Raw genomic sequence first — 15,041 nt, 5'->3', positions numbered from 1 at the left:
AGCCCAGGTGCACAGCCTACAGAAGATGAATACACACACGGCGCGTATACCCATCCACACGCCCATACTCCCGCATCCAGGTGTGCGCGGGCGGACGAGGAGTCCCGCCCATCCCACGCCTTCACCCCCCGTAGCTCCGGACCGAACCGAGCCGAGACCCCTCGGGGCCGAGCGCGCCCCGCGCACCCACCGCGCTCCCGCAGCCGGGCTGCGAGCGGGGGCGGTGCGCGAGCGGCGCTGCGGCGGGGCCGCGCCTGGCAGCGGCGGGAGAGGCAGCGGCGCCGCTCCCCGCTCCGAGCCGCAACTTTCGGGCCGACGCCACCCCCTCGACCTCGACCTCCGCCGGTAAGCGGCGGGACACGAGTCCGGACAGGGGGAGGAGGGTGGACCCCGCACATGGCGGCCGCAAACTTTGGGGACGCGGGGAAGGGGCGCAGGGTGCGGGAAGGTGCGGGAGGGTCGAGGATGAGCGGCTGCGGGGAGCGGCATCCCCGGACACCGGTGCGGTGCGGAGAGGATGGAGCGGGGCAGCGGTGCGGGGGCGGCTGTGCGTTCGGGCCGGAGGAGCAAGTTGGGGAGCGGGGTTATGATATGGGGAGGGGGAGGCAATGATACTCGGCTCCCCTCCTCGGCGGCCTTTTAGTGGCGGTAGTGACATGTGGTCGTGTAGGGGGGGGGAGTTCTTTGGGTTTGGTTTTTATTTTTGCCCCTTTTTAAAAAATTTATTTATTTATTTATTTTTATTTAATAATAAGGCACAGAGGAAAACGGCCTTTCTTCGACACGTATATGCAAGACCGCACGATTGGGTGAGAGCCACTGGTGTGTCCTGGGGTCTAGAGGCCAGGTACGGAGGAAAGCAGCAGCCTTGGAGCAGCTTCGAGGTGATAAGCTGAGGTTCCCTGCTTTCCAAGGCGGGTTATTGAGGAAGGTCAGGCTTTTGACCCAAACCCCCTGCCCCCCACCCCCACTGAGAGCGAGCGACGCCCCCCCTTCTTTTTGCGAAGCCGTGCATCAGCAGCGTGGATTCCAAGAAGCAGTAGGTGTTTCTTGGCATTTTCACTGGGATTTTGGAAAGGGAAGCCGGGTAGTTAATGGGAAAAGATTGCGACGGAGCACAGGGATGCGGAGGCTGCACACAGCCCCGGGTTTGCAGACGTGGGGAAGTTGTCGAGATGGGGAAAGGGTCGGAAGCGGCACATGGAAAATGGTGACTATGCCTTTCGGTGACGAACGAATGGAAAGGAAAAGTGGGCCACCAAGAATTTTCCCTGTTTTGCAGTTTGCTGTCAGCAGAAGGTAACGCGTGTCCTTGCCAGTATAGAATTTTACATAAACAGCTGATGTTTACATAAGCCTCCATAAGTTTGTGAGAATACACGGGGAGCAGAAGACACGGTGTTGGCTGAGCCCGGCTGTCCTGCTGCTCCGACCTGTGATAATTGTTCCTTTTTGCATTGTTGCAGCCTGTGAGAGCAAAGTGAGCAGCTGTACCTCCTCCCCAAGCAACCACCTGCGTTACGCATCTCCTCTGGAATGGACAATGGAACGGTCTCTGGCTTTATCATGATCAAAAACTTCTTCCTCTTCTGCGTCTCCATGAGTTTAGCCGGCCGCTTCGGGTAAGTTGCCAATTACTTTTGGGTTTTTGCTGTGGCTTTTGGAAGGAAATGAAAAGCTCTGGCTCCATGCGGTGTGGAGAGGCAGAACAAAACAAGCAAGCTTTGCGTTTGATCTGAATGTAGCGGTGTTGGGAGAAGGGGGGTGGGTTGCTTTCCTGCTCCACCTTGGCATCTCATACTGCTTCTGTAGGAGGGTTTGGGGGGGAAGTGGGGAGCTTGGACCAGGGCCTGAGTGATCTGAGCAGGGCCCAGCACAGCAGGGTACAGGGTGTGCTCTCAGCTGGGGCAGACTCCTCAGTGAACAGCACTGGGACGGCTCGGAGGGACAGTGGAGGTGCTGGGATAACCAGAAATTGCATTTCTCAGAAGCATGCAACAAGGAATTCCGTTTCCTGATTTTTGCTGTGGATGCTGTCTTGACGGTGACATTCAGAAAACCATATTGTGAAATCCTCCTACGACTGTTCTTCAATAAGCAGAAAAGCAGAAACCCCCTAGCTATCAATTTCCCCTAAACCTAGAGATGCTATGGACTTCTCAAAATCGGGATGTGCCACTGAGCAGCATTTAGCAAGTGCCCTGGAAACGTAGGTTGGTTCTGTTCTTTTTTTTTTTTTTTTTTTTTTTTTTTTCATGGAGGAGAACAATTATTTATGATTTCACTAGAAGAAAGAAATGAATCCTCCCCGCGTGCTGATTCACAAGCATGCCCATCAGTGCCTTGCTAGAAGAAGGTACAAAATGGAGATGCAAATCAGCTTCTGGTTTCAATTAAAATGTTCTTTTCCAGATTGGAACTGGAAGAAGGACCAAACTTTGAAAGATGTCTGTCCGTATTGTAAACAGGACTGAGCCCTCTCTTCACTGTGTGCCTTGTGCAGTCCCACAGTGAGCACAGGGCCGTGTCTGAGCAGCTGCAGACCTGCACACCGCAGGGGGGGCAAAGAGCTGCAGTCCACTGTGGGCATCTTGAAAAAGCTGGAGCCTGCTTTCATTGCAGCCTAGGGCAAAACTCCCACTGGGCTTTCTAGTAGAAATGGAGATGGTGTGGGGTTGATTGTCCCTTGTCTTGGCATGGCAGGGATTTACCAAAGTATTGTTACACTGAGAAAATCCTGTGGGTTGTAACCCTTCCTGACAGTCCTTCATCCCATCAGAAGGTTTCAACTGCAGTAGTTTGGCAAGACCTTTTTGGAGCGGGGTTTGTCTACTTTGTAACTGCATTACTCCTCTAAGAGAAGAACAGATACGCAGTACTGCAGAACAGAGGGCCTAACTCTCCCTTTCAGCTCCCAGGTAAACACTGAATCCCAGCCTCAAATAGGTATCCTTGCGGCCCATAGCCTGCCAGAGAAGGACAGCTAGGGAAATGTAGGACACTTGTTTTTGTGAGTTATCCAAAAGCTGCTGTGCACTAAAATGAGATCATCACGTAACTGCCCTCCCACCCCCCAATTTCTTATCTCGTAATTTTAGTTAGGGCCTGCAGAGATAAGCAGCTCCAATTCACTGCGCCACTCATATGCTGCCTTAGGGCTGAATTCTGACCCTGCTCAAAAGACAGAGGATGCTCCAGCGCTTGTTTCGGAGGCAGAAGCAGTTTTAGAGTGTAATTTGCTAAGTGCTTTGGGACCGACTCTTCAGGACAGAGTGGTACAATTTGCATGTAGGCTGCTTTATTAACTGCTACGATCCAGAATCTAATACTGATGATACTTTCTGTTACTATCAGATTATTTTTTATTAGCTTCATCCACATTTGAATTGCCCTGCTACATTTCAGTGCTTTTAGCAGTGTGCTAAACAAAAGTGATTGGTCAAATGGCCACAAATTAGGCACAATATACAGTAGGGCATTACAGATGAGGGCAGAGATTTGTCTATGGTTCTCCGTAGTCATTCCATGATTATATTAAATCATAAATACAGTGTTTGCTGACATAGTCAAAGCCACCTTTGGGGATTCTGATGTACAATGCCTGGCAAAATAAATAGGAATTATGTATCTCAGTCTCCTAGGCTACTTCAGAAATCTCAGCAAAAGTCTGTGATTAACGGTTAACATAAATGTGGAATGACTATTGAGTGCTATCCCCATCAGTAGGCTGTAGAGAAAGAAGGGCTGTAGGCTCTGTTATAGAAGTTTTACAAAGAAAAGTGTCACTGAATCGAACTTCCAAGGTGTAGATTAAAGGTGAAGAGTATATGACCCCCCCTCCCATTCTTGTTGCCTAACAGTTTTATGACCCCACACTGCGTAATGAGTCCAGCACAGGTTGAGGCTTTTTCAAGCTTTTGTGACTTCAGCCTTGAGTTTCATAATGCTCTAAGGAGCTAAGACATGTTACTGAAGTGTTTCAAGACAGTTCTCTTGAAGGTACATATTTGGAATAGAGTAGACAAGACTAGAATAGAACATAATAGAATAGCTCAGATGGAAAGGATCTACAAAGTTCAGCAAGTTCCACTGCCTGACCACTGAAGGGCTAACCAAAAGTTAAAGCATATAGCACTCAGACAGTAATTTGAGTTATTAGAAATGAAATATAACTGTGATGGCTATTTACAGATGAGACGAGAGTCTGATTTCTTTCATCTGTTTGACACGAAGGGTTGCATTGAATTCAGTTGTGTTTCATGTCTTCGAGGTCTACAGCACCATGCTGCCAATAGCAAGCAGGAGGTGGGTGCTCTCCTGTCATCAGGTCAGAGGAAAAACATAATAGCTTGGATTTAAGTCTCTGCTAGATTATTGTGGTGAGGCAGAGAACCTTGGATTGAGCACCCACCCCATGGGTAGGATCCTGTCCTGGCAGAGGGGTGCAGTGGCACTGCTGAGCACCCTGCCCTGTGTGGGCTGTCAGGATGGGTGACTGCTGCGGATGAGCTGGGAGATGTCCCACATGCCTGGCCGTGTGCTGGTCCTCCCTGCTGCACACTGGCTTTTTGTTGCCAGCCCCAGGCTGCTCATGGACACCCTTCTTGACATGCTGACAGCACACACTCCCTGTGCACGCTCGCATTTTGTCATGCAGTTTCAGGAATCTGTCCGAGAACTGAACCAGCAGGGACGGATGTTGTTGGTGTAACCACAGATTAGCTACCATCTGCTAATAATATTTGCAATTGTAGAAACACGGGAAGCAGAAGATTGCAATTAAACGTAACTGTAGCCAACGCAACACGTCTCTGCTCATGGTGAGACTCTCGCTGCGGCAGCTTGGTGGTTTCGCATACTTTCCCACTAGCTCATTGCCCTTATCACTGAGAACATAATCCTGCTATTTAGGCTAAACAAACCTCCCCTTCAGCCCGTGGCATTTATTTCATGTTGGTCTCTGCAGCACTCAGCAGCTAGTTCTGCTGGGTTGTGCCTTGCTGAGTAGTCACAGATGCTAGGGAGCTCTTTCTCATCTTTTTAAGACTAATTTTCTGTAAATTATCATACACGTACATAGTCGTGCTCATCCATTTATGTTAGATATCCAGTTTTTTCTTTCTTCGGTGGCTCCAGATAACAGCCTCATTCAACAAATGGAAAAAACGGGCTTGCTAGAAATGCTGAGGGGAGGCAAGTGGATGTTCACCCTTCTGCCCAGCAGAAAGCTCCCTGTGAGCCTCCATTTTGGCAGCCTGGAAGCACAGGGGGTGTTGGGAGGTGCAGTATGGCTCTGGGGTGCTGAAATGGATGTTAAGGTGCAAGGGGGGAGAGGGTGATAAGATGTTACCCTGTGGGAAACAGGCTTTCATCACAGTGCTCACAGAAGGCTTGTACTTAGAAGGCTGTGAAGTACAGCTCTTGGTGAATAAAAGAATGACATTATTCTTAAAGGATTTCTAAGGACCATTGAAGCTTCATTCTTTTCGGCCATCCCTCTCCCATATTCTGATCTTTTGTGGAAGAATTCAGTTTTCGGTGCACAAATTCACAAAGCAATATCGGCATTTTCAGATCTCAAGAATCGGTAACAAAGGGATGGTGAGATGCTCGCTTAGAGAAATGAATCTGTTTCCTTTGATATCTGGCCAGATGACAGCATCCAGAAGTGTGCAAATGCATTCTCCACCATCTTCTACACCAGCTGTTGATTTGTCTTGAGGCCTGTTATAATTCCTAATCCTATTGAAGCAAGTTCTTGGAAACTTTATCCTTAGAGAGAAAAAATGCAGCTCTCAATCACAAAACACTCCTCAGTTATTTCTCTCACTTAAAAAGTTATTTCTCTCACTTAAAAAAGGGAGTTATTTCTCTCACTTAAAAAATAATGTTTTGGGATAATAATGTCATCTGTTTTCCTCTTATTACACCAAAACTATGAATAGAACATGACACGATTTTGACTAGATGGCAAAAAAGACAATGATTAAAATGGTAAGCAGTGAACTCATCAGAAGAGGTAGCTGAGCATTTTTAGAGAGCTATTGGATTTTACTCTGATGGCTCTTTCCAGAGTGTTTGATTTTTTCAGTCACCCTGAAACTGCAATATTAAATAAGTGTAATGAGAAGTATTCCTGGTTGGTTTAGTTTATGTTCAATAATGAGCTTTAAATTTAATTATCTTTGAATTTTCTTAGCATCTTCTAAGGTTCTTTCCTAGGTTTATTTTTGCTCCGTAACTGAAAATATCCTCTTAAAAACATTTTTTTGGTCACAACAAGAAGATAATGTGCATAGCTACCAATTTATTTTTTTTTTTTTAGTAAAACCCAGTCTTTATGCACGTGGAAATAATTGGTTTAAAATATCACCTGCGTTCTTGCTATTCATAGAGCTATAGTATCTAATATGCAACAATGCATGTAACTTGTCCAGTACATTCTTAAAGCTCTTTTGTTATAAAAGGCAACCTCAGCATTTACTCCAGAATGGGAATTGCTATTTCACCAGCAATCTCAGGAATGCAAACAAAATTCTAAATTTTCTGTGAACTAAAAAGCAGCATTTGCATTAATGGCAAACAGTAATCCATCTACAGAAGGAACTTCACACAATACTGACATTTCTCTGAAATTCAGCATCAGATGCCATCTTTTTTGGGTAAAGTGATCTGCCAAATCTAAATTGGATTGCTGTTTTGCAGATGAAGTGCTGACTTTTTATGAGTCTTCATCCTAGTCACTTCCCCAGCTTTTTTTATCTATTAATTAGCTTTTCTCGTGAACTATCCAAAACTGTTCGCGTATTTCAGTATTTAGGGTGTGTATACTGTTATGATGAAATGTCTATAGCTGAAACAGAATGAAGCACCATCAATTACTTGTATTATAAGAGAGGCTCTGAGAGCTAGTTGTATTTTGTCCCATTCCCACAAGAATAGTTCAGTGGAAATCTTCTCTCTGAGCTCAACTGGCATTGAATTCAGACATGAGCACTAAAAATAACAAGCTTTTTCAAGAGCAGAGAAACTACTGAAGCTTTGTATGCTGCGTCCCTGGCACTGTACCTTTACAATAATCCCAGCTCCGTATTTTCTATCCCTTGTTCCTATCGCCCATTGCACCACCTGTCTTTTACCTCTGCAGTCCATTTCTCCCCGTATCTTTCCTAATTGCCTGCAAATCTCTTCCGCATCTCTTAATTAGCAGAGAGGAGGTGGGCTGGTTTTGCTGAGGCTGTTTTTGAGCTACATACGTGCTGACTGGCCCAGTCAGCAAGCCAGAGGGAATAGATGGCTGCTGACCTCACATTTTTACTTAATGAGGCACTAATTTAGATCTCTCTCCCCATGTCTAGTCACTGCTTCTCATGAAACTTGTGGGAATGAAATGAAGGTTGATCTCTCTGCCTCTTTGTCACATGCATTGGAAAGTGGGAATGGATTCCTACATTGATGTGGTGGAACAGGCAGACAGCATGATGCATGTCTCTTTCTCATGAAAAAAAAAGGCTAAAAAGAAATGACAGAAGTTTTAAATCGTGCTTTTATCAAAGCATTGATTATAATATCTGATTAGGAAGAATCTGTGCAAATTTCACCTCTGGTCATTTTTTGTTAGGCTGCCGCTTGTAACACCTTTATTCAGTAGTGAGCTCATTCGACTGTGATTGGCAAACAGTATAGTATTTGACTTGAATGGTTTGGCATACCAGCCAGGATGTCTAATGTCTCTTTAATCACAGAATCATTGAAGTTGGGAAAGACCGTTTAAATCATTTACTCCAACTATCAGCCCACCCCCACCATGCCCACTGACCACGTCCCTCAGTGCCACATCCACATGATTCTTGAACATCTCCAGGGACAGTGACCGAACCACCTCCCAGGGCAGCCTGTGCCACTGCATCATTGCTCCTTCTGAGAAGAAATTTCTCCTTTATAGCCAGCCTGAACTTCCCCTGGTGCAACTTAAAGGCATTACTTCAGTGCCAACATCCCCCGTGCTATGAGAATCACTTCTGATCAGGTGTTTCCTCATGGTTTGGTGTTTTTAGGAATCATATTAGCTCCTTGGTCCCCTTTGCAAAGAGGCTTTGCAATCCTTTCTTTTTTCAGTGGAAGCACACAAGATGTAGTGAGGGACATATGCACAACTGGGTTTGACTGGGAGGATCTCTGTGACCACCAGCATGCACCAGACCTTGTGTCCCCGAACAGTCTGCACCAAGGGTGACTTGTGTGGGTGTCAGCAAAGTCCTGTTAGTGTAAGCCTTGTAGAGGGAAAACCAGGTTGAAGTCCTTTATTTTCCTTCTAAATCCTGTTTTGCTAGGTAAGTATAATGCATATTTTACAAATGTTCTGCAAGGCAGCGTATTCAGATGAGTGCTTTGAGAGTCCCTGTTTAATTATAGATTTATTTCCCTGCCAACTAATAGTAAATAAACACAGATTTTATTTATTCTGTAATCTCTGGGTCACTTGGTCACATTCAGTTCAGACTGAGCGTAAGTGATCTCTGTGCCTTGACAGGGTGCATAAGGTGGGACGTAGGTATCAGTCGAGTGTGAGCCATGGGCACCTGAGCAGACAAGTTTTGAATTAAACATGGTAATATTTTTCTGGCTTGAAGGTAAATATCTGAAATACTTCTTTCCATAACTCATGGAAATGAAGAGTACAGATCAAAAGCAGAAGAAAACAAACCTGGCCGAAACCTTATGGAATGAAGCCCACTACGTGCTGTTGTTGTTTGCATACTACAAGGAGGGAAACTAATTAATGCAGAGGAGAGATGAGGAATGAGGAACTTTGGTTTTGGTTTTGCAGTATTCCTTTCAGGAAAATACAAGGAACAGGTGAAATGAGAGGGGAGAGGGCAGGCTCTTGTCAGGATGTGACGCCCCTTGACACTAACAGCTTTTGATGAGTCTCTTTTCTTTTGCATGAAACAGCTTATCTCAAACGCCGACAGCACCAGGAAAAGAGGACACCAATGATAACATTACCATCTTCACCAGGATCTTGGATGGCCTGCTGGATGGCTACGACAACCGGCTGCGCCCAGGACTAGGAGGTAGTAGAGCTGGGTGGCTGCGGCCAGTGAATGTACAGATGGTGGTCAGTGACCCCCTGCCTCCCTCCCACAGAGTCACAGAATCATGAAATCACTGAGTTGGAAAAGACCTCTTAGATCATCTAGTCAGTTGTCCCCATACTAACAGTATTGCCCACAAAACTATGTCTCTGTGCAGGACACCTGCTATCAGCAGAGCCTCGACAAGAGGGATAGGTTTCATTAATCAAACAGGACCCAGAAAGTAGACTTGTCTTCTGGCAAGCAGGGCTCTGTCCAGGGGTAACTTAAGCCTTTTTCTTTTGGTCATGTGAGTCATTTAAGTTGAATGAGGAGACCGTGTGTGTTGCATGTTTTCCATGACTGAATATAGTTTGGGTTTCTTTTCTCTCTCTTTTAAGGTGAGCAAGACAGGGTGCTTTCAGGTTGCTGCCGGGTTCCCTAGCTGGCCAGCATGTATAAAATTATGCTAGTAACAAGAATCTCTGTTAAAAACAGAACCCTAAACCACCTGTATTTAGACAGCTACAACAAAGCTCTATTGATACATCATTTCAATAACCTCTACAGCAGCTATTTTAAAGCTGTAACATGTGAGTAGTTACTTGCCATCCTAACCCTGTTGAGCCCTCCCTCAGCTCTCTTTCCTCCAGATTTCTCTCATTTTCTACTCATGTGTAAACCATCTGTTATGTTTCTTCCTGGCCCTTTTTTAATCCGACTACCCCCACCCCTTCCTCTTATGAGACCAACACATTGCTTTCATTCCTTTCACTCCTTTTCCTCTCACTTTACACAGAGATGCTTGAAAATAGGGCTCAGTGCTCCAGTCTTATGTAACGAACTTCTGAAATTTCTAGGAAGCTTTGCTTGTAGTCCTCTAGGTTTCCCTTTGGGCTTCTGTCTTGAGGACTCTTAGGCTGTCTCTTGGCATTCCTCTACCAGCATGGTTGGCCTCAGAGTCTAAAGATTCCATTGTCAGCCCTGTGAGTTATAGGCCTTTTGGCCTTTAGTTTAGGCTTTTCTCTAAACCTCTAAGGCTCTAGGTCAGCCTCTATGTGTCTTGGCCTCAAGGCACTCCTCTGGGCTTTAGCCTTGAGTCTCGAGAATCTTAGCAGTAGAACTAATTTAACCTAACTTTGAGTAATGGTGGTACAGATGTCTGCCACCAAGCAAATCAGCCTGGTAAGTGGAGGCAAACAGGCCTTTCCAAGGCATACATACTTTGTGGTGGGTGTTGAAAGTGAAGTCAGGGGAACTGTAACCTTGAAGGGCCATTTTTCTTTCTAGTGGTCATAGGAAACGAGCCTGGATTCTCAATGGTTGATTTTTGCATTTGATCAGGGATGAAATGTCTCCTTAAACATTTTCTTAATTTCAAGCTTTTGGGGATTTTGGAATGATTCAGAAGTTGTTAAAAGAGAAATGCATCAGAAGCACGAACTACATCTTAAAGCAATTACTGACTCAGAGTCTATATTTGTTGCAGAGAGAATAACTCAGGTGAAAACAGACATCTATGTTACCAGTTTTGGCCCTGTGTCAGACACAGAGATGGTAAGTACAGGCACATGGCTTCCAATTCACTTGTGTTCACTGGGCTCAAGTCATTTTCAGAATCATCGCTGCTGCTCTGACCCTATGGTAACCTGCCTGTTTCTTTGTGCAAGGAATACACCATAGATGTATTTTTCCGACAAAGCTGGAAGGATGAAAGGCTTCGATTCAAAGGACCTATGCAGCGTCTCCCTCTCAACAACCTGCTGGCCAGCAAAATCTGGACTCCAGATACTTTTTTCCACAATGGGAAGAAGTCTGTTGCTCATAACATGACAACACCCAACAAGCTTCTGCGCCTCGAGGATGATGGCACTCTGCTGTACACAATGAGGTAATACCCTGGATTCATTTATTCTTATGCAGTTTCCCATCTAGATCTGCAAATTCAGGAGGGGAGCATGGCACTTGCCCCACACACAGCAGAGTCATGCAACCAGTCATTTGCACATATTTATATCAATATCAAGAAAAGAGGAAAACGTAATCACTGCCTACAAGTACCAATTAATTTGTAGCTTCTGAATACTGCTGGTGCTTAGATATTTCCTTTAATTAAGTGGAAAATATTCTCAACAGATCCAGTGATTCTGTACAGCTTTTTTTAGTGCAGATCTGTTTCCTCTTACTGTTTGTGTTTGTAGCTGCAAACTGCTAATTGCAGAACTGTCCCAAAGGACACAGACTGGGATCTTGTTCTGGGGCACTACAGTTTGAACCCTTGAAGCTTTTGTTAATACTTTCTCTATTTCACTAGTTGTTCTGAAAGGCAAATCATCACAGGGATAAATGAAGTATTCTAGAAGCACCAAGGAGCTGTTTTAGCAAGTATTTTCCTGAAAACAGAGCTGTCAGTACACTGGAAGAAGAGCAAATTGGCATCTGAGTTCTTCAGGGTTGTGCTCCTCATCTGATTAGAGGATACTGTCAGGCTTCATTATTGCACAACCTAGATATTATATATAATATCAGTGGTATTAGAGGATTGTTTGAAGTTCTTCTCAGGCCAAATCCCATGTCAGTATATGGCGATTTGCTCATTAAAAGTAATTAGGCTATAGTAATTAATACTTCCATGTATCTTCAGCAAGGTTTTCTCTGAGAGTGTAGTCATACAGACAACACTTGAAAAGAGATGAAAGAAGAAGCCTATTCTAAGCTTGTCTGATAGGAGCCTGTGTGATACATGAGACCCTGCAGAGTGGCTAGAGACCTGGCATTAGGTGCTGGAGTGCCTTGAAATGAGGTTTTTGAGTACTTTCCCCTTGATGAATCTAAGCACTCCTGTCCTGCTGTGAGGCTGGCTGTTTAGGGCTAGTGGACATTTTTTGGGGCTCTGAGTGGTTAATGTTTGTTTGGCTCACGTATTACACTTCTGTATGGAGGCACCTAAAGCTTCTTAGGGTTTATTTCAGGTGTTCTGGTCCTGATTATATACTTATTTGACCCTATTGTTAAAGCCCTTCCCTTGAATGGAACAGAGGAAAAGAGATTTAGAAGACGTAAGGTATCCTTAAGTAGATCCTTAAAGCTTTAGATAATCACATTCATAACTGCTCAACTGCTGAAAAAGCTAAGAGGTGATACAGGTCATGTTAAAAAGAAGGAGAAAAAGCTCAATTTCTTTTCTGCTATACATTGCTGTTTTTTTTCTCATGCTTTTTGATGAATTAGTGATTGCTGCAATAGAATCATAGAATTACTAAAGTTGGAAAAGACCTCTGAGATCATTCGGTCCACCAGCCCACCCCCACCATGCCCACTGACTACATCCCTCAGTGCCACATCCACACAGTCCTTGAACACCTCCAGGGATGGTGACTGCACCACCTCCCTGAGCAGCCTGTGCCACTGCAGCGCGGCTCTTTCTGAGAAGAAATTTGCCTTAATATCCAACCTGAACCTCCCCTGGCACAACTTGAGGCCATTGCCTCTTTTCCTATCACTGTTATCTGGGGAAGGGCAAACACCCACCTTGCCACAACCTCCTTTCAGGTCATTGTAGAGAGCAATAGACTCCTGAATCTGATATTGAGGATATGCATACATGTTTAGATTAATGAAAGTAGAAATAACTATGAGAGAAACCTGTTTCAAAAAAAAATGTTGGTAACTTTTGCCTCAAAAGCAAGATGATCCTGATGATTTTTAAGCATTTAGCAGTGCCAGCTAAAGAAACAGAACAAGATCTGGGCAAGCTGTTGTTGCCTCTCAACTGCTCTGTGGATGTGGCTCTGTCAGGAAGTGGTAAAACTGGGGCCATAGGCTGTAGGTGTATCAGAAGGAAGGCTGCCCTGCTCCAGCAACATTTGGGCTTTGTTTGGATGTTCTTTTTGTCCTGTTCTATGTCTTTACCAGGCAACCTCATTTCACTGACTCATAACCCAAGTGGCAGCAGCAGGGATGAGGAGGCCTCAGGCACCCACTCTTCTATGAGGAGCTTGGGGAGTTATGTTGGATGGCTGCTGACACACTCAAAATGTTAGGTTAGGGCTTCTTGGGATTTGTCATTTGTCTTTTTTTGTAGGCTACGGAAGATGCAGAATACTTTTGTAGCCTAAAAAACATGAAACATGAAACAATTTTCTTTTTTTTTTTCTTTTTGTGTAGAGTATTCAGTGTGGGTGTGAGTGTGTATGGAAATAAATTCCTACTAACTGTGCTGTATGTGATAAGAAATGGAGCGCAAAGCTTTTTAAATAGCTTCCTTTCCACTATCGCAAGTAATAGCTTTTTAAAAATAAGAATGTACATCCTATTCTGTTCAAACTGACGCTGGGAGGCTGCTACGATAAGGTGCAGGGTGCTGTGCTATCTTCAGGATCTTGGTCTGTTTTGATGGGCAGTTCAGCAGCAGTAGTGATGCTGTGCCAGGATGCAGTGGAGGAGCCTTACCTGACCATGCAGCGTGGCTGCGACCTGTGCTTAGACCTTTAAGCAGATCTTGTCAGAGATAGGGCTCCTCAGTGCTGCCAGAATGGCATTCCCCGAGAAATTAGGATGCTATGGGCAGGGCTTCTTGTCTCAGCAGCAGTGCACTGATGGAGGATGCTGGACCTCAGCTGGGGCATGAGTCTTGTGTTCTGCAGGTCCTACCCCACTCACTTGGCTCACGGGCTTTGGAGATGTGGAGACAGCCCTCCCTTAGCTCTTCATCCCCCTCATTTCCAAGGAGGAATTGTGAGCTTCCCAGACTGTACGTAGGAGTAATCTGTGCTGGGAAGATTGGACCCTCTGTCATTGACAAAGATGCCGGAATTGCTTTTGCAACCTTGCATCTGGCTGCCTGAATGAAGAGGAGGAAAGCAGCTGAGCCGACGCTGAGCCGACGCTGAGCCGACGCTGACCCTCCTCTTATTTGACTTCCAAATATACCAAGTTTGATCAGCTGAGCAAACTTCCAGCTTTAGCACTTGGCAGTACATATATTTTCATGATAAGCGTGTTTGCTTATAAAGAGAACTGAATTTTTTGCATGTTGCATTCCAGGAGTTGATAGGATATATTTTGCTGTAGAACTGCAATAAATATGCTTCTGTAAAGCGCAGTACTAAAACTCTTCTGCCTGAACATACGAACACAGTGTGCTCTTTTGATAGCTTTAATAAACAACAGTATTTTCTGTGGGGAACAGCTTAATAATTCTGATTGTCTTTGATTTGGTATACCTCATCTCTCTTATTTTGTTGACACGGTCTACAAATAATACGCCGCTGAAGTGAGTGTTGCAAATTCTTTTTCAGCCCCTAGAGGGGAGTGTTGTCTGCAGTTCCATTTTTGATTATCTTATTTCCCTTCTGTTAAGAGCTCTGCGGTAAAGGGCTCATGTTTCACTCATCTGTATAGAAAATGGCTTTGTAAGGGCAGGCAAAACATTTTATTCCTCTGTCCCTCCAATTGCTTGAAAAATATTTAGATTATCTGAGTTGAGAAATAAATGCCATTAAAAGCATAAAGCTCATTTGTCCCTTAAAACTGTTGTGTTTTGAGGCCAGTGATTTAAGCAGCCCTTTCAAACTAAGAGAACTCGACTGTCTCAGTGAGCAGCTTTTCTGCAGTCGATGGGGGATGACTGTAAAGACTGCAGCTATGATAAACTTTGCTGTAGAACACTGGAAGAATGCCGTTAGTCTGCCTTTTTTTTTTCTTCTTTTTTGCCAGAAATTGTGTGAAGCAGATGATGTTTGCCGTTGGAATATAACTGAGTTTTTGGCCAGCAGTTGGTAGACACCAACTGAAAAAAAGCTGATTTTCTTTCAGCTTTTAGGTGCTGAACATTCTTTCTGTCTCATCACAAGGGCTAAGCTCCTCGGAGTCCCATTCTTACCTTCGGTTTGAATGGACCCAGGCCACCTTTGCTACCTCTGAGTATCTAAACATCTGTTGTAATTTGAGATTTTAAGTGTC

General features: G+C 44.8%; 1 protein-coding gene across 4 annotated transcripts in view; it reads left to right on the top strand.

The window, feature by feature from the left end:
• Nucleotides 1-249: 249 nt before the first annotated feature.
• Nucleotides 250-15,041, top strand: part of GABRA5 (gamma-aminobutyric acid type A receptor subunit alpha5) — a 54,525-nt gene continuing 39,733 nt past the window's right edge. Inside the window, exons 1-5 of one of the 4 annotated variants that reach the window (XM_032441572.1) lie at nucleotides 250-345; nucleotides 1,467-1,622; nucleotides 8,956-9,077; nucleotides 10,567-10,634; nucleotides 10,748-10,968. In XM_032441572.1, coding sequence (XP_032297463.1) covers nucleotides 1,537-1,622; nucleotides 8,956-9,077; nucleotides 10,567-10,634; nucleotides 10,748-10,968 — 497 coding nt within the window. In that variant the 5' untranslated portion in view covers nucleotides 250-345; nucleotides 1,467-1,536. The other 3 variants (XM_032441568.1, XM_032441571.1, XM_015851054.2) reach the window with 3 other exon arrangements.

Source organism: Coturnix japonica, chromosome 1, assembly GCF_001577835.2.
Source record: "Coturnix japonica isolate 7356 chromosome 1, Coturnix japonica 2.1, whole genome shotgun sequence".
In the NCBI taxonomy this organism is placed as follows: domain Eukaryota; kingdom Metazoa; phylum Chordata; class Aves; order Galliformes; family Phasianidae; genus Coturnix; species Coturnix japonica.
Note: the sequence above shows the minus strand (reverse complement) of the source record. Positions and strands in the feature narration are given on the sequence as shown.